Source organism: Rhinatrema bivittatum, chromosome 3 (assembly GCF_901001135.1).
Source record: "Rhinatrema bivittatum chromosome 3, aRhiBiv1.1, whole genome shotgun sequence".
Classification (NCBI taxonomy): domain Eukaryota; kingdom Metazoa; phylum Chordata; class Amphibia; order Gymnophiona; family Rhinatrematidae; genus Rhinatrema; species Rhinatrema bivittatum.
In genome coordinates this window covers 197,570,718-197,595,976 of record NC_042617.1, presented here as the reverse complement: position 1 = coordinate 197,595,976, position 25,259 = coordinate 197,570,718, and the positions used below count along the sequence as shown (strand labels likewise).

Genomic DNA, 25,259 nt, shown 5'->3' with positions numbered 1-25,259 from the left:
TAACCCCTGTATGTTGCTGGAACAATCACTGACAGTCCCCCTTTATAAGCCTTTATGTCCCTGTATCCCCCCTATCTGTTCCTCAAACCCCCAGTATATATCTGTATATCCCAGGTAGCAACCAACATGGCCTTATCTATCCAAGGAACACTGTGTGAACCCCCTCCCCCCCAAACACACAGTCTATCCTTGATGCTCCTCTCTGTATGGCCCACACTTTCCCAATAGTCCCCATTTGGCCCTGAGACACTCCCTCACACTCAGAAGCCTGCTCCAGCGTCCACTCACCTGGAGGAACCAAGCCACTGAATGCCAAAAGAGATGTGAAAGGACAAGTGTTTAAATGTATACATAGATAAGCTGAAATAAATATACATGCATAAGTGAGCATTTGGCGCATTTAAAATGTCACTATGTATGTACCGTTTGTCACGGCCCTGACACACCCATTTTCTATGTACTTAAAGGTATGTGTGTACAGCTATATACATGCAAATTTGCCTCCATTATAAAATTCCCATTAAATGCGTTCTGCCAGTAAATGTGCGCAATGTCTTTTTTACGCGAGTAAGCTATTAAAAATTCACCTGTTAATTTGGATCCACTTTCTAGTTTGTGAAAAATGTCCTTTTGATTTAATAGCCTGCTTGGTCTTCTTCCTGTCTTTTCTAACACAAAAAATACATCTTGTCTGGGCTTCCAAAATGTCATTTTTAAACAGCGTCCATACTTCATGCAAACGTTTTACCTTTGTAACTGATCCTTGCAGTTTTCTTCTAATTTTCTTATTTTCTCATAGTTTTCTTATTTGAATTTTCAATCTTATTTTTCAGACTTCTGGCATTCGCATAGAGGCAATTCAAAGTATGATTTTTAATTGTATTCCCACTCAGTAGTTGAATGGGTAGTGTAGAATCATTTCTCTTTCTCTCTCTCTGCTCTTTATTTAAATGCACCTGGGCTACTTCTGCCTTTATCACAACCTCTCTATTGAGATATTCTAACTTCCCCATTATGCCAGTATCCTTTGAAGATACCTCACTCAAACCATGTCCTCCTGAGTGATTGTTGTCTTTCCCCCATTATTTAGTTTAAATGGTGATCTCTCTCCATTTTTAATATTAGCACCAGCAGGCTGGTTCCACCCTGGTTAAGGAGGAGCCCATCCTTTTGAAATAGCCACCCCCTTCCTCAAAATGTTGCCCAGTTCCTAACAAATCTAAAGCCTTCTTCCCTGCATTATTGCTTCATCCATGCATTGAGGCTCTAGAGCTCTGTCTGCCTTTGGGGTTCCTGCATGAGGAACAGAGAACATTTCAGAGAATGCTACCCTGGAGATTCTGGATTTCAGCTTTCTAATTAAAATTATACATTTTGCTTCCAGAAACTTCTTCCCATACCTTCCTATGTCATTGGTACCCACATGGGCTAAGACAGCCAGCCCCTCCCCAGCACAGCCTAAAATCCTATCTAGGTAATGCAAGAGGTTTGCCTCCTTCATACCAGGCAGGCAAGTTACCCAGTGATCCTCATGCCCATCAGCCCCCCCCCCCCCCCCCCAGCTATCTAGAATCCTAATGATTGAATCATCAACTACAACAGCTGTCCTAATCCTTCCCACCTGGGTACATGCCCCTGGAGATGTACCTTCAGTGTGAGCGGATATTGCATCACCTGGCGGATAGCTCCTAGCTAGAGGATCACTTCCTGCCACATCCAGGTGATGCTCTCTTTCCACGTGAGCTTTTTTCTCCAAGGCAGAACAGGGGCTGCCAGAATGGAGGTGGGATTGTTCTACTATGTCCCTGAAGGTCTCCTTTATATACCTCTCTGTTTGCCTCAGCTCCTTCAGTCTGCCACTCTATTCTCCAGAGATCATGCATCCTCTGAGGGCTAGGACCTCTTTGCCTCAAGTGCACACATACAACCTCTCACCAACTGTTAGATGATCATACATGTGGCACTCAGAGTAAAAGACTGGAAGTCCTTCATCTCACTGCTAGACTGCTGTCTGCATCTTAATATTGAGCTGTTTGTTAATTAAGGTTGCTAAAGGAGTATGGATGCTTAATCTAATATAATGTCTTTTACATTTATTTAGTGTATTTTATGTTAGTTTGGCAATGATCTGCAAGGGGACAACTGTTGATCTATTGATAAGGGCTGGGATAATCCCTTGTTTTATATTAATGCCTGATTGAATCTTATTGTGAAAATGCCTCTTTACCTCTTAATTATGATAAAGTCTATAAATCAAAGAATGTGCAAGGGTCAAGTTACAGCTTTCTAGCAGTTTGTTTCCTAACTCTCACCGTTAGGTACCCAGACGTCTCTGCTCCTGAATGAGGGGGAGAGAACTGGAGCCAGATACATGATTAATTCTGGAGCAGGGGTCCCCAATCTAGATATTCGAGGGCCACTATCCAGTTCAGTTTTCAGGATTCAATGAATATTCATGAGAACTATGGAGTCAGTGTCTGCAAATAGATCTCATGCATATTAATTGAAATCCTGAAAATCCAATTGGATTGTGGTCCTCAAAGATCTCATTCTGTGTCTATGGAGAAAACAAACTTAGGAGGTCATTTACTAAGCCGCAGTAAGGCTTTACAAGGGGTAAATGTGTTATCCTCTCTCAAAAAATCCAGTGACAACTTGGGTATGTAAATACATGCAAATAATCTCATTAATATGGTAATCATATAACATGGCTTGCAGTGAAGTTGGCAAGCCACGTTATTTGATCGAAAGTTAGCTACACCTTAAGAGGTATAACCAACTTTCTCTGGGAGCATTGGGACACTAATGCATATCCCAAAACTCCTAGACCATTGTATTCAAGGGCCTGAACAGTCACAGATTCCCCCCCCCCCCCCCCCATGCATTTGTGTAAAAATCCCTCCAGGTCTAACAAGACCCACTTTCTCACACACACATACACACACACACACACACACACTACCACCACCACCATACCTGGAAGCAGCTGAAATGTAAAAAATAAAAAATGTTTAAAGTACCAGGCCAGGCCCTACCAACTAGTGCCAAACCCCACCTCTTAGTATCACAAACATTACTCCCCCAGGAGCTCCTTACCTTCCCCCTTGCTCCCCACCCAGTGATCCAGTGGTGCCTGGAGAGCCCCATAGGGCTCTAGGTTTGGCCACACCCTTTTCAAAAGGGAACTGGCCAGCATCAGACTGGGGCAAAGGTCTGATGCAGGACCCAAAGCCCTAGAAGTGCTCTGGCATCACTGGACCACCAGGAACTTACAGTAAGTGCTGATGGGGGGCTGGGGAGAAAGGGAAAGAGGAAGGAGGTTGAGGGTGGTATGGGATTAATTTTGTGTTACTAAGGGGGCAGGGTTTAGTCCTGGGGGTGGAGCCTGGCTGGCCTCTTAAACAATTTATTTTAATTTTTTAAATTTTGGCCACTTCTGGATACGGTGGGGGAGGATGTGCGACAGCAGTTTCCAACAGATTCTCAGGGGTTTTTACACAATGATTGGGGATGGGCTGCTTGAGCCCTTTAAAAGATGGTGAACTTAGGATGTGGGGTCATCATCATGTAGTACAGCCACCATCATGTGGTACTGCTACCGTGAAAATGCCAGTTTTGAAATGACCCTCTTAGACCCTTAGCTGTTTAACTTGCATATGGTTGATTTTGTTATTTTGTATTTGTCCGATATTCTTAAACTATGGTTATAAAATTATTATGTATTTATCTCTTAGGAACCAATGTTGAACCCACATTTGATGTGTCTCCTCAGACTTCGTTCAGAATTTGTTTCAGCTTACAGTACTGGAGAACATCAGAAAATCTATGACCGTTTTGATGAGCTAGCACTGAAATATCCTTCTAAATATGAGCACCGAATAAAGATCTGGACACCAAATGAAGGAGATGGATACTATATACCTGCCTCTATGAGAAACTCTGAACCTGAAGAGCCTAAGAAACCTGAAGAGTCTGAACAACCAGAAAAGTCTCTGAACTTTGCAGAGTCTAAGCATCCAGGTGAAACCATGGAAACTGCAGAGTCTGAGCAACCAGAGCAGACTGTGAAAACTGCAGAATCTGAGAAACAAGTAGAAGCTATGAAAAATGTAGAATTTGGAAACCCAGAAGAGACTCTGAAAACTTTGGAGTCTAAGAGATCACAAGAAGCTCTAGAAGCTGCAGAGTCTGGAGGACCAGAATTGGTTACGGAAACTAAGAGAACAGAAGAAGCTCTAAAAGCTGCGAAATCTGAGACCCCAAAAAAGAAGCCTGAGCTTGCTATGAAAGTTGACAAGCTTAATAAACCTGGCAATCCCAAGAAACCTATCATACCTGACAAAATTGAACAGCCTGGGAATCCTGCCAAGCTTAAGAAAAGTAGAATACCGAGGCTTCTCAAGCGATTTAACATCATAAAAAAGCAAGAAAGATACTTAATTAAAAATACTTCCAAATCTTTGTTAAATGTTTCACAGTCAAAAATAAAGAAAGACCTGTTTTAATTGAGAGTGAAAATCATTCTTGAATAAAAACAAGCCCTCCTCTCTAATTAGCAGATTGTATGTGCATCGCATGTTTCAGTTTATACAATTAAACTCTCTTAAGCGCCACACCATTCTTTATGATGCTTATATATCCAGAGATGGAAGAACACTTAGATTTTGTAGAAAGTATAATTTTTTATTGATCAATATAAGTATTCTTGGGAGATGCTGATGCCATTTCTCTGACAAACTGACTACCAGCATCTCCTCATATACAAGAAGTGATCCTTCTTTTATAGATAACATACAATATCATACTAGGTTAGAAGATAATAGAGTGCTTGACTACCCAAATAATAATTTACATTGGTTGTCATGTCAACAGCATGATGTGATTATCCCTAAACTGTCCTGATTACTTCTAGGTGGGGCGCATTTACCATCACTCTCTAGACAGTCCTTTGTTCTGTTAAAATCTTGCTGGTCAGGGCAATTAATACATCTGAGGTTGTGTTTATAGAAACCCCTGAGAAAGAGTACCTCTATTGTGACAGTATAGCCTGAAGTTCCCTCCGTTGCCTTCTCCTTTTTATGACCCTATAATTAGGCATCATAACGTGGGCCAGCTTCAACTGCCTGTCCAGGTGTCCTGGGTATTCCTGCAAGTCATGCTCAGTAAGTCACTTAGAGTTCATATAGCCAGGACAGACTAAGAAAGCAGAGGATTCTGGGTCAGTTGCCTTTCTCCATGTTGGTTTTCTGTTCAGGCACACTCATCAACTCCTATAATACTGCAAAATCTTAACTTGGGTAAGAGCTAAACTGAAAGTGTTACAAAGCTACAGTAAAAACATAACTGTGGATGCTTACGTTTAGGGACACTTATCTCCCCCTCCCTGCCACATCTTCTTCCCAAATATTTTCATTTGTCAGTTTCAAACAACCTGCTTGAAATTTAAAGTGGTGGTTCACTAGCCAAGCTGTTGAGCTTGCATGCCAATGAATTAAGGCTTCATGCAAGAAACATCAATATCAAATGGAAACTCTTATGTTTATGTGAATGGTGACCTCATAGATATCGAGTGTTATCATTTAACATATGACAAACAATCTGTGTGGATGTTTTATGTAGTAACCACTACAGACATGCCAGTATCTTTTGTGGTGCTTATGACAATTTTTAATCATTGGTCCCCATGCACAATTCGGAATTTTTAAATTTTTCAATAAATTTTTCAAATTTTCAAAATTAATATTTTATGTGTGTGTATATATATATATATATATATAGGTGACTTAGAAAGGACACTTATCAAAGGACACTTATCATTTATGTTTCAGTCCTTTTCCAACGATCTGAAAAAACAGTCAGGAAGCAACCCTGATGTCTCACTCTGTCTTGCCCAACACGGCTCATGTTTTATCTCCCTTCGTCAGGGGCACCGACAGTGTTTTTAATTTATCTACAACAAAAAGATAAGACAGTGCTTCACTCAAGTGGTTAAACATCTACTTCACTGATGAACATAGTTTTTAGGTACATATGCTCCTGTTGTTTCGTCACCCTTCATGATCATAAGTCAGCGTTCCCGGTTTTGATCCTCCATTTTGTTATTTTCAGCTGTTTTATGCTGGTATACGGCTGCTACGTCAGCTAATCACCTACCTTCTGAACCGGCATTAACCAATGACCTGTTCGTTAGTGTAATTCAAATCAATGTCATCCAGTCTATGGAATCATTCATGCCATTCGGCGCTTGTGAAGACAATATGAAAATCCATTGCTGCTCATGATAATTCAATTGGCTATAAAGATCGCCACCCCGTTCCGACTTCTGCACTTGATCTATGATGGTCCATTTAAGCTGTTCAAATGTGTGTTGGTATTGGATACAGTGTTTTACGGACAAGACACCCATTGAACAGGCAACAGCAAGCATTATAGAATTTCAAGAACAAATGCATAAAGATTGTAAAATGGAACAACTTGACCAAATTATAGAACAAAATAAAAACATTCTTGAGGAATTTTGTTCATCAGTTAAACAAGTTAAAATCAAAAAATAAAAAGTGACGAGGCTGATTATGCTAGTAATAATGTATATCGCTGGTTAAATAAAGATCAACCACAAGGGGGTTGACATGTGACTTTTGAAGATTCTGACAGTAGTGGCTCTAATGATTCAGATGATGGCGATCCTCCCAGGAATCAAAGGAGGGGATCATATAATCAACCTTTTTTAGGAAGAGGCCGCTTGCTGCGATTAAATGATTAAATTAAGCATCAGACAGAACTGGCATATTTTACAGTTGCATAAAGGCATCTTCCTGGATCCACCATTGATTTCTTACAAAAGGGGCAAAAACATTTGTGATCGAGTAGTACATGCAATATCCAACCCTAGAAGAGATGATACAATTATGGGGTCTCATGTCACCTGCGATGGATGTGACATGTGTATACAAGCTATCACAGGTCCTTTTTGGCAACATCCTGCCACTGGAAAACAATACAAAAAAAGAAGCATAACCAATTGTACATCCATTAATGTGATTTATTTAATACAGTGTCCCTGTCCATTGGTGTATATTGGACGTACCAGCAGACAAGTGAAGATCAGGTTAAGGGAACATAGAAGTCGAATCAATACTAAGTATATGGAGGCCCCAATGGTTAAACATTGTGTTGAATTTTCTCATTCATTCGAGCAATTAAAATGGACAGTTGTAGATCAAATTATGAATTCAGAATGTGGAGGTGATCTACCCTCACAATTGAACTACATTGAACAGAAATGGATATTTAAATTGGCATTGAACAGCCTCCTGGGTATGAATGATTCTGTCGAATGGCTCACGTTAATTTGATATCAGTCTCAGCAGCACACCACTGGTGATTCCTGGTGAGAACGATGATTGGCTATACTAACATCCCATGATATGGTTTAAAAAGGGCTTGGGAAAAACAAAATGGAGGATTGCATTGAGGAAACGCTGAAGCGGGTTTAAACGAGCAACATTTTGAGAAATTGATAAGGAGACTTGCGGAGCGTATGTAAGGTTGTTCTTTCTAAATTACTTTGCTAGCAAATGGAAAATGGGCTAACTAGTCTTTTTCCATCGTAGAAATAAAACAGATACATCGAGAGCCCCTGACGAAGTAGCCGACAAAACACGAGCTGTGTCGGGAGGTACATTGTGCATCACTCCCGCAGCATCTATCGCTCAGCTTCCACCTCAAATGATAAGTGCTAGTTTTGCTATTTAATAGCATGAAAGCACACAGCAAGTACCATAATATGAATAATGCTTGTTAATCCAAACTGGCCAGTTTGATATTACTCTCCCCAGTTTGCAAGTATTATTTGCGTGGCTATGAGGGAACCTCCATGCTTAATAAATTGCCTCCTACCTCAGGCAGCAGTCATTCCAGCTCAATTGCCACTGATTGCACAGTTCCATTACTATTGGGGTGTTTGGGTTTTGTTTTTTCACACAGTCTTTTTCCCTGATGTTTTACATACTTTTTAATTTCATCCTTTCATCTTCTCTTCCTCGCTCTGAAATGAGTGCTTTGAACATTTTTACCCTTGGTGAAGTTTTCATCTGTACTGGATCTTCAAGCTAGGGTTTTTGGCGCATTTTCTGGTTTTTGTCTGATCTTTACTATCTGCCTTCATCTTCTCTTCCTTTCCCTCCTTGCATCATCATTTTGTTCTCTACTTTTTCCCTTCCTCTCTTTTAGGATGTGCCTTTCCCAGATACAGCCCCCTAATTTCATACTGTCCTCATGGGTGTTTCCTGTTTTCTTCAGTTTTATCTTCTCTTAGGGATGTGCATTTGTTTGAAATGAATGAGTAAAATCTAATGAATAAGACCATTTTCTTTCATTCATGGCCCCATGAAATGAATGGAAGGTGCTTACAAAAGTAAATTAAAATTTTCCCATGGATAAAGAGGCTGAATTAGCTATATTATCTGGGGACGTTCCTCCACAGGCAGGCACACAGAGCTCTGCTCTGTGTGCCTGCCTGTGTGTCTTCTCCCTGCTGTTCCCAGCCTGCCTCAGTCTAGGTTTCTCCACGGTGCAGGTTGCACGTGGAGCTCCTCAAACTAATATTGCCAGCATTAGGCTATAAGTATATTTTTTTGTTTGCTGTGGATACCGCAGAGCAGCAATGCCTAGATCACCTGGCTTTAAATTCTGTCAGTGCCGCAAGATTATGTCAGCCACAGATGGCCATGTGCTCTGCTACCTCTGCTTGGGACCAGACCATGAACCATCAAACTGCAGGGACTGCGGCCGCATGTCCCTGAGAGCAAGGAAGCAGCGACTGGTGAAGATAGAAAAGCTGAGGGAGGCAGCCTTGGGCTCGTATGCTCCAGAACCAGCTCATGGATCAACTCAGTCCTCCCTGGGGCCCAGTCAGGAATCCCTAAAGGTGAGAGGGAAGAGGGCTGCCTCGGTAGGCCCATCAGACAACCCAGGAGCCCCGCTAAAGTCTGCCCAGGCCGAATCGACGCACAGAGCGTCGGAAGATCTGCGGGGACCAGGGCAGGGTTCCGGCAACGCAAGTACTCCGACGCAGCCGCCCGATGCACACCCCTGACATGACACTCGATGCAATGATCAATGCAAGCATGACACCATGCCGATGCACATACGTCAGAGGAAGAAGCACAATGCAGCGTCGGGGAGTCGGAGAACCTTAATCGGTGCATCGACGCACCGAAGCAGAGTCAATGCTGAAGCACCATGCGTCCAGGAATGGCGCGTTGAGAGCCATTAAGCCAAAAGACCATCGAGTTCTACATGTTTCCCCAATAGAAGGGGACCCATTGATGGTGGTACGACCACCAGTGATACAGGGAAACTTGGTGCTGGATCTAGAGTTTGTCTTTTCAGATGTGGAACCAGTATCCATGCACGGATCATCGGGATCATCTCACTCATCATGGATCTTCTCAGATCTGTCAGCGACCTCCAGGCGTAAGCGAGAGGGGACACATCTCCAAGAGCCCCTAGAGAAGAGACACAGGCCAGGGCCCAGTGTGGAATGCACAATGGCCCAACCCAGAGACCCAGACTCCAAGATTCTGCTAACAGCAGTTCCCCCAGAGGAAGGGGTCAACCATAGCCACAGGGAACGCTAGCCTCCCAGGCAATGACCCAAATATCTCAGATCCTAGTCGAGTTCTTGTCCTCAGTGGAACAAGGCACAGTGGAAAGTGGAGAAGACCACTACAGTCGTAGCCCCACACATACAGGGCCTTGGGATGTTGGACAGCAGCCAGGAAGCTCCCTGCAAGAGTCCCCACAGAGCCTCTCGCTTTCAGAGTCAGACTCCACATCCCCGGGGTCATCCACCTGCTAACCTTCGGATCCCCCGGAGGAGCAGCCGTGACCAGTATTCCCACTAGAGGACCTGTTCTACTCCAAATTTTTGGAGAACATAGGAGACACCCTTCATGTGGGAACTCGGAAAATACCAGACCCCAGGATGGAAGTCTTGGGTATCCTGAAAATATTCAAGACCCCTGCGGAGCCCACGGCCCTTCCCTCGCATACAGTGCTGGATGAGGTGATAACCAGAATGTGGCAAGCTCCGCTGTCAGGATCCTTGAAGGTGAGGAAGACTGACCTGAAATTCCGGATGTGTGATTCGCCCTTCTATGTGGCTGTACAGCTGCTCCACACCTTCTTCGTAGTGGAGTCAGCAATGAGGAAATGATGATTAGGTAACATTCTTTGTTAATCAGAACAGCAGTGAGTCACTCAGGAAAACTAACGGAAGTGTAAATCTCTAAAGGAACTGTTTTGTACTAATTTACCTTAGAAGCACATTATAAATTAGAAGGAAAGAGCTCAGTAACCCACATTCCAGTGGGAACACTGAGAGGAGAGAATCACCTTGCTGGTGGCTGAAAGGAATCAGTAAGTTTTTGCTTGGGACATTGTCTTTTTTAAAAGTATTGGGGCAAAGTTAACTATTTGGGAATATTATTTAGTGTGTTTGTGCCTTTAATAGAAAGGCAGTGAATAAACAAGTTAGACTGTTTGTATTTTTAGTCAGTCAATAAGGTAGCAGTAGGTAGTGTGTTTATTTTAAACGTCTGCAGAACTGAGAGTTCTCCAGACTTTTAAAGAACTGAGTGCTTGTATTTAATACTAACTGAGTGCTTGTATTGAAAAAAAAAACCCCCAAAAAAGTAGCCAGAAGCTAGAAATAAGCTAGGAGCAGTGTAAAACTAAGTAAAAAAGTTGAATAGTTCAGCTCAGTTACTCACCTTGGAAAGGTGTTGAGGTAGTGTGATTGGGTTTGAATAGGGACCAACATTTGTCCCACCAGGGAGAGATAACAAGCTCCTGGATGCGTTTGGGAAACGGATGTTTCAAGTGGGCATGCTAGATGCTAAGATCCAGCAGCATCAGTTTTACATGGTCCAGTATCTTTATGAATGCCTTCAATCATTGAAGCCGCTTGTGGGGACCTTGGCCCCAGGAGAGAATCCAACACCACAGCTCCACTCCATCATTTGATACCTCGGCCAGGATCACCACGGGAGCCATTGTGGCAAGGCAGTTCGCTTGGTTACGGGGTGAGCTCAATCCGGGAAGATGTCCACAAAACTCACTAATCTTTCCTGCTTCGTGGACAATCTGTACAGAGACAAGCTGAAAGAGATAGTGGCGCAACTGAAAGAGCAAAGCATGGCAGTCCAGTCCCTGACTTCCCTGAGGGGTAGAGCAGCGTCGAAGAGATACTACCATAACTCCCCGAGGTTGATTGCACACCAGAGAGGGGGTAGAGCATACTTCCCCTTTCGTCAGCCTGCGTACCAGCCCCCAAGGGGAGGAGCAGCAGCCACCGAACTGGAATCGACAGCACAGCACACGCCCTCTGCAGGGACCCGCAGATCCAAGCAATCAGAAGGAACAGTCGAGGTTTTAATAACACCCTGCTTACCTCCACCAGAATATCCCATTTCTACCATGCTTGGGAGAGGATTACCACCGACTGCTGGGTGCTCCAAATTGTCAATGAAGGATACACCTTGAATTTCAGCAATACACCAACACTTCCATGGCCCCTACGACCGTGAGGAATTGGGATGCGTGACGAGAGGGCCCTGGAGGAGGAGGTGGCCAGGCTGCTTCAACAGAACTACACCCGCCGTGCCCCAGCTGCCCAGAGGCAGCAGGAATTCTACTCCCCTTACTTCCTCATCGCCCAAGAAATTGGGGAGACTCCATCCCACCCGTGACCTGAGGGTGCTGAACAAGTTCATCTGCAGGGAAAAATGCAAGATGACCACCCTCAAGACCATCCTCCCTTTCTTAGAGCCCAGCAATAGGATGAGTGTGCTAGATTTGAAAGATGCAAATGCCCATGTTCCTTTCCACTGTGCCTGTTGGCAGTATCTCTGCTTCAAAGTCAGGGAACAGCATTTCCAATACAAGCTGCTCCCCTTTGGACTGTCATCCTCCCCCAGGGTTTTCACCAACTGCTTGTCAGTGGCAGCTGCCCACTTCAGGAGGCGAGGAGTACAGCTGTTCCCCTACCTTGATGACTGGCTAATAGTAGCCCCGAGCCAGTCCGCTCTGCAGGGCAGCCTGCAAACCACTATTGTTTGCATGGGGGATTTGGGCCTACTGATCAACTATGAGAAGTTGCACCTGCGGCCATCGCTGGTTCTGCAGTTCATTGGAGCAGTTATCAACACGAGAGTCGGCAGGGCCTACCTATCAGATTCCAGGGCACACACTATAAGGGCCCTGGCAGTGCAAGTGCTAGTGACCAGACACGTACCGGCCAAACAAGTGCTGATCCTCCTAGGCCATGTGGCAGCGGCAATTCAGGTGGTGCTGAATGCGCCCCCTTCCCGGTAGGGAAGGGGGCATGGCGTGACGTCACTTGCTGCCAGACCCGGGACTTTGCTATTTAAATTCGGCGTGCAGCAGTGAAGAACGGAGCTGACCTGTGTGAGAGGAGGCGAGGACTTGTTACCAGCGGAGGAGGCTCTCCCAACCGCTAGCAGAGTCCAACACAATCGGACTACAGGTCCCGGTAGGGAAGGGGGCGTGGCGTGACGTCACTTCCTGCTGGACCCGGGACTTTGCTATTTAAATTCAGCATGCAGCAGCGAAGAACGGAGCTGACCCGTGTGAGAGGAGGCGAGGACTTGTTACCAGCTGAGGAGGCTCTCCCCGCCGCTAGCAGAGACCAACACAATTGGACTACAGGTCCCGGTAGGGAAGGGGGCGTGGCGTGATGTCACTTCCTGCCGGACCCGGGACTTTGCTATTTAAATTCGGCGTGCAGCGGCGCGCAGCCGACACCGGCGTGCGGCTCTGGCCGAGATTTTCCTCCAAAGAGCTGGAACAAAAAATAAGTTTTCTTTGTAAATAATTGGGAGATACTTTACTTCTTCTCAGCATCAGCTCTCACTGAGAGATCGGATTGAATATCAGGAAGAAGTCGGTAGGCAGAACCCTTTTTCTTGTTGTTGTTTGAATTTTTTTTTTCCTATTCATAATGCCACATACAAAAAGAAAAGGGAAGGTGAGGGAGGGAACCTCGACCCCCCGTCAGCCCTCCCCAGTGCAAACAAAGATCAAGGAGTTCTACCCTGTGGTCGTGGATGCCCCAGGAGCGTTGGCTAGGGTACAGGAACAGGAGCAAATTTCAGAACCCTTCGATGAAACATCATTGAGCCCAGGGGCTCCTGAAACCCCCTCCCCCCCCCCAACCATAATAGACCAGCTGAGCCTGCATACCCCCTGAGACCAAAGATGTCACAGGAGAGGGATGCAATCGAGGGAGTTACAGCTGGTTCTAAGTATGATCACCTTCAAGACGAGGAAGTTTTGAGCGCCTTGAAAGAAATTAACATCGGGGTAGCAAGTGGATCTGGTAAAATGTTACCAAACACCACAGTAGGGGGAACTATAACGGAAAAAGAGAGTTTAAGGGAAAGGTCTCAGAAATCTTTGTTTAATATACCTGAGATTACATTATTAGAGAAACCAGAAGTTGTAACTTTAGATGCACTTTGGAATGCTGTTACTGTATTTGAGAAAACGATTATTTCCTTAACACAGGTGTTTAAAATTTTTCAGGAACAATCCACTATAGTTAACCCAGTAGTGTTATCAAACTCTATTAAAGTACAAGAGCTGGATTCTCAGATAGTTAAAATTAAAGAAGTCCAGGTAAATTTGATTCAAGGAGACTCTAGAACAGATAAGAGAATAGAAAATCTGGAAAACAAGCTCAGATATAATAATCTCAGAATGGTAAATTTTCCTAAATGCAAACTTATTTCACCCAAAGAACAATTAAGTAGATATATGAGAGAAGGGTTGTTATTTCCAACGGCTGGTATTCCGAATATAACTAAAGTATATTTTATATCTGACACTTTGAAAAGACGTGAAGGGGAAGGTATACTTTTAAGAGATAAAGATGCTCCTAGTGGTGATGTAGTGACTATGTCACCTTTAGAAGATCTATCGGGGTTTTTAGAAACCTCACAAGAGGAACAGATTGAGAAAAGGGGGATTCTTTTTGTTTCTTTTGCAACCCCTGCCGAAAGAGATAATGTATTGAGAAATTTTTTGAGGAATAGGGAAAAATTGTACTTGGGAGAAAAGATATGGCTATACCCAGATGTGGTAAGATCGACACAAATACGTAGAAAGAAATTTATGAATTTATGTTCTAGAGCACGTGCTTTAGGAGCACAAATCCTGATCAAATTTCCCAGTAAATGTGTAATGACGATAGAGAATGAACGCTATGTTTTCTTTGAACCGGAACATTTAGAAAAATTCCTGACCTCTAAAGAAGGAACAGCTTGAATTCTGTTAAGTATCAGGTAAATGAGTTAAACTCGACCACCTTCTTTTACTTATTAATTATTAGATTGGATATATTTTGCTCCATTAATTTCCTGAATTCGATCTCACAGATTTTCATGGTAAAAAAAAGGGCATAACATAACATTAAAAAAAAAATAGTTTGGTTATTAATTTATACTTTACGCTTTATATAATCTTTGACATGTTATGTCTTATGGTAAGGTAATGAATCCTTATTTGTAATGTTTTTGAAAAGTTAATAAAAAGATAATAATAAAAAAACCAAAACATGGCTCTTCAAAAAAGCTTTTCACAATGAGAGTGGGGAGTAAGGAATACTAACGGACAAGAAAAAGAACTCCAACACACAGTTAAAAGTCACTAAATAGCAGTTATCCCTCCTTTATTATTTTTTCTCATACCTAAATATTAATTTAAGAGAGTACATATATCTCATATATGGATATTCTATTAGTCATATAAATGGAATTTCCAATCCACGATCCAGATAGCATATATTATTTGAATCATGTAACCGAAAATTTATTGGCACATACTAGCTAATTTATAATCCAAACCAAATTTATTTATGTGCCTATCTGAAAAAGGTTGTGATGGTATACCACTAAACGACAGAATAGAAAAGTTGTTAAATAAATAAATAGATAGATTGTGGATCTCACAATACATCCTATTCTGCTATAACAGGAAATCGGAGACTCTAGCTACATCGCCAAGAGCCCATCAAGTAAGAGCAATGGCAGCATCCATCGCCCTTCTGCATGACATGCCAATTCAAGGACACATGTAAGGCCGCCACATGGGCATCCCTGCAGACCTTTACCTTGCACTACTGCCTTAATCAGCAGACAGCCTCAGATGCAGTGGTGGGGAGGACTATACTCACGGCAGGAACAACCAAAGAGACTGCCTGCAACCACAGTTGCCCTCGGCCTACCAGAAGGGATTGCGCATGGCGCCAGAGGTCCAGTGGGGCGCTCAACTGTTTAGCTTGGGGACTCCCCTGACAACATGGCTAATTCAACTTACTTATCCATGCGAAAAAAGCAAGTTTGCTTACCGTAAATGGTGTTTTCCATGGATAGCAGGATGAATTAGTCATGCTAACCCTCCCACTTCCCTGGACAGTCTCAATCAATATAGCACAAGCTTGGATAACAGACTGAGGCAGGCTGGGAACCGCAGGGGGAGGACACACAGGCAGGCACACAGGTGGTTCTCTGGTAAGCAATCTTGCTTTTTTTGTTTAATTTAGGTTTCCCTTCAAGTCTATGGCACATTGAAAATTAATGCAGTGAGACTAGTAACAATTACAACCAAGAAATTCCTGAGTGATATAGTAGCCAAGATAGAGCAGAGGTGAGAGAAGTAAGCAAGTAGGCAGGATGGAGGTCTAATCAAGATAAAACATTTTTTAAACTAGCCTATAGCTGGCACCAGGATCAAGTGATACTGATGTCTTCTCATGGAGAAGTCTGAGCATATTTAAAGAAACTGTTTTCTCTATTGGATTTCACAGGAAAAGACTGTCTTTTGGAGGCTCTGAATGAAAGAAAATATTTTTAAAAGTTCTTGAAAAGAAGGAGAGAAGAATTTTGGCAAAGGGCTTTCTGTTATCATCACTGCTGCAGTCACAGTGCTCTCATAGTGAGAGAGACAGAGAAACTGCTTTCTGTCTCTTCACTAGGATAGGGCAGTGGAGACAGTGAAGATGGGGACTGCAGTGAATTTTTTTCTCTGACTCTGCACAGTGAACTCTGCATACTATAGAGAGAGAGAGATTACAGTGAAAAGAAGAGTAGTTTTGCCAGCCTTGTTAGTTTCTTCTCTATCTGAGAGTATTTTTAGGTGTGCAAAAAGAAAATCAGCAGTGCAAACATATACAGTGTATGTGTGTGTGTGGGTGTGAAAGAGACATTTTTGCACACACTGAGGAACAACCAGAAAGCAAAGATTTTGTGCCACTGGCATAAGAACACAAGACTTGCCATATTGGAGCAGACCAACGATCCATCAAACCCAGTATCCTGTTTCCAACATTGGCCAATCCAGATCACAAGTACCTGGCAGGATCCCAATGGGTATATAGATTCCAAGCTGCTTATCCCAAGAATAATCAGTGGATTTCTGCAAATCCACCTTAATAATTTATGGACTTTTTCTCCAGGAATTAATCCAAACCTTTTTTAAATGCAGCTACATTAATAGCTTTCACCACATCCTATGGCAATCAATTCCAGAGCTTAATCATGCACTGAGTAAATAAAATTGTTCTCTTATTAGTTTTAAATGTATCACCTAGTAACTTCATTTTGTGTCCCCTAGTCTTTGTACATTTTGAAAGAGTAAACAACCAATTAACATTTTACTCATTCCATTTCACTCACTCATTTTATAAACCTCTATCATATGCCCCCTTAGCCTTCTCTTCTCCAACCTCTTTAGCCTTTCCTCATAGAGGAATTATTCCAACCCCTTTATCATTTTGGTTGCCCTTTTTTGTACCTTTTTAAATTCTGCTATATCTTTTTTGAGATATGGTGACCAATACTGCACACAATACTCAAGATGAGGACACACCATGGAGGGATACAGAAGCATTATGATAACTAAATCTGCTTCTCAGTGCTTACTAAGCACTGAAGTGCGCTCAGTCTGTCAACTTGATTATGTATGTGACAGACAGATACTCAATCAGCATTAGACTGGTACTGGTAAGTGGTATAGTGCATTAATAAACTATATCCTAACATGAAGAGTTTAACCCCCCCCCCCCCCAAAAAAAATAAAAAATAAAAAAAATCCCGGTAGCCACTTCTAATTCCAGCATGCCACTGTAAGGAAAGGGGAGAGGAGAGAATGGCAGCAGGCATATGAATGGCAGAGATAGAGGACTGGGTACTCATGTAGAGCCAGCCCAATCCGTCAGTATTTCAAGCTGTAGTAGCAGTGAGAAGAAAGGGAGTCTTGCAGCTAAGCTTAAAAGAGACATTTTTAGCTGTAGAAAGCCAGGAGTGGAAGCTGGCTCAAGCCATAAGACATTTAAATTGGGAAAGCATGTGTTACTGCTGCAACCTCCAAGGCATGACTCTGCTGAGTTCCTCTGCCTCCTTTTCCCCAAATGCAACTTCTGAGGCATGACTCTGCTGAGTTCCTCTGCCTCCTTTTCCCCAAATGCAACCTCTGAGACATGACTCTGCTGAGTTCCTCTGCCTCCTTTTCCCCAAATGCAACTTCTGAGGCATGACTCTGCTGAGTTCCTCTGCCTCCTTTTCCCCAAATGCAACTTCTGAGGCATGACTCCGCTGAGTTCCTCTGCCTCCTTTTCTCCAAATGCAACCTCTGAGACATGACTCTGCTGAGTTCCTCTGCCTCCTTTTCCCCAAATGCAACCTCTGAGGCATGACTCCGCTGAGTTCCTCTGCCTCCTTTTCCACAAATGCAACCTCTGAGGCGTGACTCTGCTGAGTTCCTCTGCCTCCTTTTCCACAAATGCAGCCTCTGAGACATGACTCCGCTGAGTTCCTCTGCCTGCTTCATTCCAAATAGTTGTTGAGGAGAAGCAGGCAGGAGAAGACAATGGAATCATGCCTCAGTGGTGTTTTTGTTCCAACCATTACCACTGAGGCCTGACACTTACAGTTGCAGCTTGACATCCTTCACCAAATTTACTCAGGGCTGAAGTATCCTGCATAAGCCAGACTTGCTGCAGCCATGACCTTCATGGCCTGACACTTCCAGCTGCAGCATCCCATGCTTCACCATATCCACTCAGGCCTGACGTATCCTACTTAATCCTGTTTTGCTCCAACCAGAACCCCTAAGAACCTGACACTTGCAGCTTCAGCATCTCATCCTCTAACCATATCAAAACAGCAAGGCTCAGGATCCTTAATTATTTCCAATAATCTTTGTGGTCACTAAGAATGCTTCACTGTATTGCTCTGCACCCACCATTCCAATTTTTTTTAATTATTAACTGATACCATTTATGCTGCTGCTCCAAGCCATTCTTGCTATATTTCGGTGTTCACTCGCTCCGCTGCTCTGTGCATGTGGAAGGCCTGGCAAATGCCTTTGGGGGTATTGTCCGGATACCCTTCTCACTGTATTGCTTTGCTTCTACCATTCAAATTCTTAAGATATACCAGCACCACTGCTACTGCTGCCATTCCAAGTTGGTCTTAGTACCAGAGGGTGCATCCTACTACTCCAGCTGTGTTCAAAGTTCTTGCCAAATACCCTTCTACAATACCTATTCACTTTTCATCATGTTTTGCGAACTTATTGAAACACTCCTCAGGATTTTAATACCATTCTTCATCTACTGTACTCATCTTCTTGCCATCTCAAAACACAGCTGCAAGAATTTTAACTGGTAAAAGTAGAAGAGAACATATCACCGAAACTTTACTAGAACTACACTGGTTACCCATTGAACAAAGAATACAACACAAGACTTTATGCACCATACATAAAGTAATACACGACGAAAAAGCAGAGTGGCTAAACATAGCCCTCCGCGTACATACATCCCACAGAAACCTGAGATCAGCAAACAAAGCACTGCTAACTATTCCCTCAGTTAAGATGGCCAGACTAACTCAAGTAAGGGATAGGGCCCTATCCCTAGCAGGACCCCCAATAAGGAACAATATGCCTTTAGAAATCAGACTGCAATGAAACATCAAAACCTTCAGAAAAAGTTTTAAAACATGGCTATTTAAGCAAGCATACCACAAAGAGAATTGAGAGGAGAACCCAGGGAAATGTTGGTTGCAGTCAGTCAAACTCCCAAGCGCACACACCTTTTTTCTTAATGCATGTGTTAATACTCTAATTCTCTTTTATCTTTAAACAACAAAGAACTAGTCAAGTAATACTTTATCTTATAGCTGAGACAGAGAAAACTGGACATGACTTATAACACCCACCAAATAATATTTGTTATGATACTATGTTACAGTATTTTTGATGGCACCTGTTTAATTGTTAGAACTCTAGACACTCTATACAACAGGGGTCAGGAACCTATGGCTCGCAAGCCAGATGTGGCTCTTTTGATGGCTGCATCTGGCTCGCAGACAAATCTTTAATAAAAAAGTAAAAATCTAACAAAAAACCCCACCCTCCTGATGCCCCCCAAGACCTCCAAAATTAATTTACTACAACCCCCCACCCTCCTGACACCCCCCCCCCCCCCCAAGACCTGCCAAAAGTCCCTGGTAGTCCAGCAGGGGTCCAGGAGTGGTCCAGGAGTGGTCCGGGAGCGATCTCCTGGACTTGGGCTGTCAGCTGCCAGTAGTCAAAATGGTGCCAACAGCCCTTTGCCCTCACTATGTCACTGGGGTCGACCAATAGCAGCGGTAGCCCCTGTGACATAGTAAGGGCAAAGGGCCATCGGCTGCCAGTAATCAAAATGGCGTCGATGGCCCTTTGCCCTTAGAATGTCAAAGTGGCCCCTAACCCCCTACACTCTTACCTAATCCCCACCCCGAGTTACTAGGTGGGCCTACCATAGGGATACAAATACCTACCTATGGGTCATGATATTATGGCCAGTCTCTCTCTCTCTCTCTCTCTCTCTCTCTCTCTCTCTCTCTCTCTCTCTCTCTCACCATTAAAAATGGTCCCCCAGTGGTTGAATGCAGGAAATACAACAGGTCTGGCACTTATCACAGAATCTGAAATGGTATCACTCTTTGCACAGGTAATTAGCATAAAACACACCCCTTTTGCTCTGAACCTGTCAATTCAGCTGAAATCAGACTTACGGGAGACATTGCAAATGGCGATGAAACGTTACAGCACGGTCATGGCTGCTATCGCACAGCCTAACGCAATCAAAAGAGGTGTAGTTAAAATCAGCATTACGGCTGTGTGATAGCTCTTCGCAGACAGGCTAACCCAGCCCACTCTCCGCCCCTAAGTCCTCCTATTTTCGGAATTTGCATCGCACCATACGATATGGTGTGATCACATGCGGTAAACACTTTTTCGCACGCGGTAAGGGCCTATCGCATGCGTTAACAGGGCCTTTCGCATGCGATAAGCCCTTAACGCATGCGAAAACGCCGTATTGCATTTTGAAAAATGACCCCCTTTATCAAGTATTAACTTGAAAGGAAATACATGCATTTTGCAACATTGTCAACATAAGGAAAAGAAAGATTACACTTCCAAATAGAAACTGTATAGGTAAATATCCCTAATCTCCTAAAGAGCATATACTCAAAATTACAAAGTTGCAAATCATGCAGCAAGCCCACAATAAAGATCCAAGATTTGCCAACCCAAAGAATTGATACATTACTAAGGTAAATTGGCTACAAATGGGATCCAGCATAATATAATAAAGGTCTATAATTACAGTTTATGGAGTTTCTAAGCTAGCAGTTGAAGAAGAGCTAAACAGAGTTTTCTTTTTATTAGAAAGAAATGATATTAACAGAGTGGGCTGATAGAATAAATATGAAACCCCCTGATGTTTAATCAAAAACTTACACGGAAAATTTAGTAGGAATAATAAATCCAAATCAATCACTTTAGGCTTCAACATAAGGAACTGTTGTCTTCTTTTCTGAGTTTGCCTTGATAAATCAGGAAAAATTTGTATCCTATGATTCAGAAACAACTATGTTCGATGCAGAAAATACCGTTTGAAAACCCATTCCCTATCAGCTTCAAGTAGGAAGGTAACCACCAATGTTGATGACACTGCTAAGCTCTCATCAGGCTGATCCAAAACTCTAGAGATATTCAATTTAGGAGATTCTCTAAAAGTAAATATGTATTTATTTAAAATCTTTTCTATACTGTCGTTAAGTTATTTACCATCACAACGGTTTACAAAAAGGCACATATAGTAGCATTAAATAATTAAAATAGTTAAAACGTTATAGAAGTGCCAATAATGATCCGGTTACAGAGTATTCTAATATAAAGACTATTTGATGAATTTCAGTTGTCTTGTTCTTTTAATACATGTATCATGGTTCCTTCACATGTAAGTCTCTCTTGCAATTCAAATTTATCTAAGATTATCAGTGAGATTGTTAAAAAATAGCGAATAAGCACATAGTAAACTAAGGAGTAGATTTTCATACAGGGCGCCCTCGCGTACTTTTGTAGGCGCATCAGGCGCAAACAAAAGTACGCTGGATTTTAGTAGATACGCGCGTAGCTGCGCGTATCTGCTAAAATCCTGGATCGGCGCGCGCAAGGCTACCGATTTCGTGTAGCTAGCACGCGCCGAGCCGCACAGCCTACCTCCGTTCCCTCCGAGGCCGCTCCGAAATCGGAGCAGCCTCGGAGGGAATTCGCTAACGCCCTCCCCTCACCTTCCCCTCCCTTCCTCTACCTAACCCACCCCCCCGGCCTGTCTAAACCCCCCCCCTACCTTTGTTGGGGGATTTACGCCTCCCAGAGGGAGAAGTAAATCCCCGCGCGCCAGCAGGCTGCTGGCGCGCCTAGACACAACCTGGGGACGGTTCCGGAGGGTGCGGCCACGCCCCCGGACCGCCCCGGGCCGAAACCATGCCCCCGAAACGCCCCCAAAATGCCGCCGATACGCCCCGAAAATGCCGTGCCGATCGGCCCTCCCCCGGCCCTCCCCCGACACGCCCCCCTTGGAAAATCCCGGGACTTACGCGAGTCCCGGGGCTCTGTGCGCCCCGGCAGGCCTATGTAAAATAGGCGCACCGGGCGGATTTGCGCAAGCCCTGCTCGCATAAATCCGCCCGGTGCGCCTATTTTACATAGGCCTGCCGGCGCGCGCAGAGCCCCGGGATTCGCATAAGTCCTGGGGTTTGTCGAAGGGGGCGTGTCGGGGGCGGGGCCGATCGGTGCTGCGTTTTCAGGGCGTGTCGGGGGCAGGCCCAGGGGCGTGGCCGCGCCCTCCGGAACTGCCCCTGGGTTGCGTCTAGGTGCGCTAGCGGCCCGCTGGCGCGCAGGGATTTACTTCTCCCTCTGGGAGTCATAAATCCCCCAACAAAGGTAGGGGGGGGTTTAGACAGGGCCGGGGGGGTGAGTTAGGTAGAGGAAGGGAGGGGAAGGGGAGGGCATTAGCGAATTCCCTCCGAGGCCGCTCCGATTTCGGAGCGGCCTCGGAAGGAATGGAGGTAGGCTGCGCGGCTCGGCGCGTGCCGGCTACACGAAATCGGTAGCCTTGTGCGCGCTGATCCAGGATTTTAGCAGATATGCGCGGCTCTGCGTGTATCTACTAAAATCCAGTGTACTTTTGTTTGCGCCTGATGCGCCTACAAAAGTACACGAGGGCGCCCTGTTTGAAAATCTACCCCTAAGTGTTGAGTGCTAGTTTTATGATGCCTGCTTTTATTTACTTTTACTTTCTCCGTTTTCTTAAAAAAGCCTGTTTGAAAAGCCATGTTTTTAGACTTCCTTTAAATAGTTTGAAATTTCTTTGCAATCTTATCTCAAGAGGCATTGAATTCCACAAGATGGGTCCTGCTAAGGACAGTGCTCGCTCCCTGACTTGGGTCAGTCGTGCTGTCTTAACAGATGGAATAGTTAAGAGTGCTTTATTAGCCGACCTCAGGTTTCTCTGTGGTACATGTACACGTCGTGATGTGTTAAGCCATTCCGCTTTATCATCATGAATTAATTTATTTATTGTGCATAGTGCTTTGTATTGTACTCTTTGTTCTATAGGTAGCCAGTGTAATTCTGCTAGAGTTTCAGTGATATGATCTCTTTTCCTTTTACCTGTAAGTATTCTTGCGGCAGAGTATCCATTTGACCTTTCTTCTTAGGGGGAATATAATATGTCCTTGAGATTATTGGGAGCATAGCTTCTGTAATTTTTAATACCTCAATCATATATCTTCTCCAAATATCTTTAGGTGCTGTATATGGAAGTTTTGGAAAATTAATGCACCTTAAATTTTTTGTACGTAGTTGATTATCCATAAATTCAACTTTAGTTTGAAGAATTTGATTTTCTTTTATCAGTTCTTGTTGAACATTTATAGTACTCTCCATTTTAACCTCAAGGGTCTGTAATTGTTGTTTGCTTTCAACTATTCCCAATTCTTCTACCTCTAGACGGTTATCTAACTCTTTCACGGTGTTAGTAATATTAAACATTTGAGTTGTTACATTTTAATTCAAGACTTGAATCGCTTCCCATATCGTCTCAAGAGAGAAAACTTGAGGTCTTACCAGCTTATGATAGGGAACAGGTAAATGTTCAAACAAGCTCTTTTTTTCCTGCTGCCGTTTCTCTCCAGCTGAATCTTCTCCTGTTACCCGACAAGTTTGGAGGTGTGCTGAGGTTCCTTCCCCTGCTAATGCGGTCTCTGCAGAGGTTCCTGCAAGGCACATATCTCTAGCGCCTCCATCTCTCCCCGCAAATGGCAGGCTCTTCTCAGTGCGGGATTTACAGGAGGAAACCTTTCCTCCAGTCAAAAAAATGTTAATAGTTCAAGGCTGTGCTCGGGCTCATCTTCCCCCCGAGACGCAGCCGGCAAGCTCACGGCTGGAGTACCAGCTTCTCGGCGAATGTGAGCGTCCATAGGGCCCACCACAGGTTGGGACAAGGGAGGCTCCAAAGCCATGCGCTCCCTAGCCTTTCTCTTGTGGGCTGAATGCGGCATAAGGATTGCACAACAGGTAAGAGAGAAGCTCACACCCATCTCACCAAATCGCCATCTTGGATCGTGACCCGTATTCTATTTCTTAAGAGTTCTTTCCCCTTCTGATGATTTTTTTCTCATAAATGTCATTAGAATTGATATAAAAACTCACTATTCTAGAGCCTGTAATAGACTGTAATACTTTCCCCGTAGGGTTTTAATGAAAAATAAATGAAACTAATGACACAAATAAATGGAAATTTTTTTTTTTTCGTTTTGAAACTAATGAAATGCATACAGGTCCCAACAAACTGAATGAACAAATGGAAATTAATTTTTTGGTTCTGCTCATCCCTAAGCGATAGGGAGGACCCAAGATGGCAGAATAAAATGACTGGAGCTAGGAATGATGATGAACAACAGGGAAGGAGCTTGAGATGGTGACAGGAGGAGAAGAAGAAGAAAGTAGGGGAGAGCTGGAGATGGCGTGAGTAGAGAGGGTGGAAGTGAATGAAAGGTAGAAGGGAAAATGGGAAACTGGAGAAAGAGTAAAAATGGGAATGGGGAAAAGGTAAGAGAGGTGAAGAAAGGCTAGGAGGTCGGTACTTGCTGAAACTTGGAATTTTTCCTGAGTAAGCTTTCAGTTTGGAACACCAACTTCTATGTGGACTATGTTTAATTTTTAATGGTAACCTCTGCCCAGTTTAGCCTTGCAAGAGTTCCTGCCTCCATTCCATGGAAACCTATCCCGACTGAGGGGCCAATGCAATACAGTGCGTTCAGCTGAGCGCACTGTATAACCCGCAGTCGGATGCGGGTTAGATAGGCGCTAATCCACCCCCTAATGCAATAGGGGGATTAGCGCCTATTTAACATGCGTACGATGCGGAGTGAATGAGATAGTGTTCATCACATGCAAATGCTTGTGAATAAGCCTATTACTCATTCACTCCTAATGCAAAAAGATAAATGTGCATCAAAGACGCACATTTATCGCTCAGCAATTAACGCCTGCCTGGAGCGGGCGTTAATAGCTGAGCGCATTGGAAAAAAAGTACAGAAAAACAGAAACAACTGCTTTTCTGTACTTCTTTAAAAGGTAAAGAAAAAGAAAAAGAAAAAAAAACCCCCTCTGCCGGCTGCTTTGAAGATTGACGCCAATATGCTCGGCGTCTGTTTTCATAACCGGCAGACCACCGGTAACTGCGGGGTAGTGTTAGCGAGGAGGCGCTAAGGTCGCGCAAGTGACCCTAACGCCTCCTTGCTAGCGCGACCCCCTAATTTGCATATAGCATG

At 43.7% G+C, this 25,259-nt stretch overlaps 1 protein-coding gene across 3 annotated transcripts in view; it reads left to right on the top strand.

The window, feature by feature from the left end:
- The window catches only part of LOC115088721 (neurofilament heavy polypeptide-like), a 67,536-nt gene extending 63,031 nt beyond the window's left edge, over window positions 1-4,505 (top strand). For all 3 annotated transcript variants that reach the window (XM_029596963.1, XM_029596962.1, XM_029596965.1), the window contains exon 4: window positions 3,735-4,505. In XM_029596963.1, coding sequence (XP_029452823.1) covers window positions 3,735-4,505 — 771 coding nt within the window. The remainder of the gene's footprint in view (window positions 1-3,734) is intronic.
- Window positions 4,506-25,259: the final 20,754 nt, after the last annotated feature.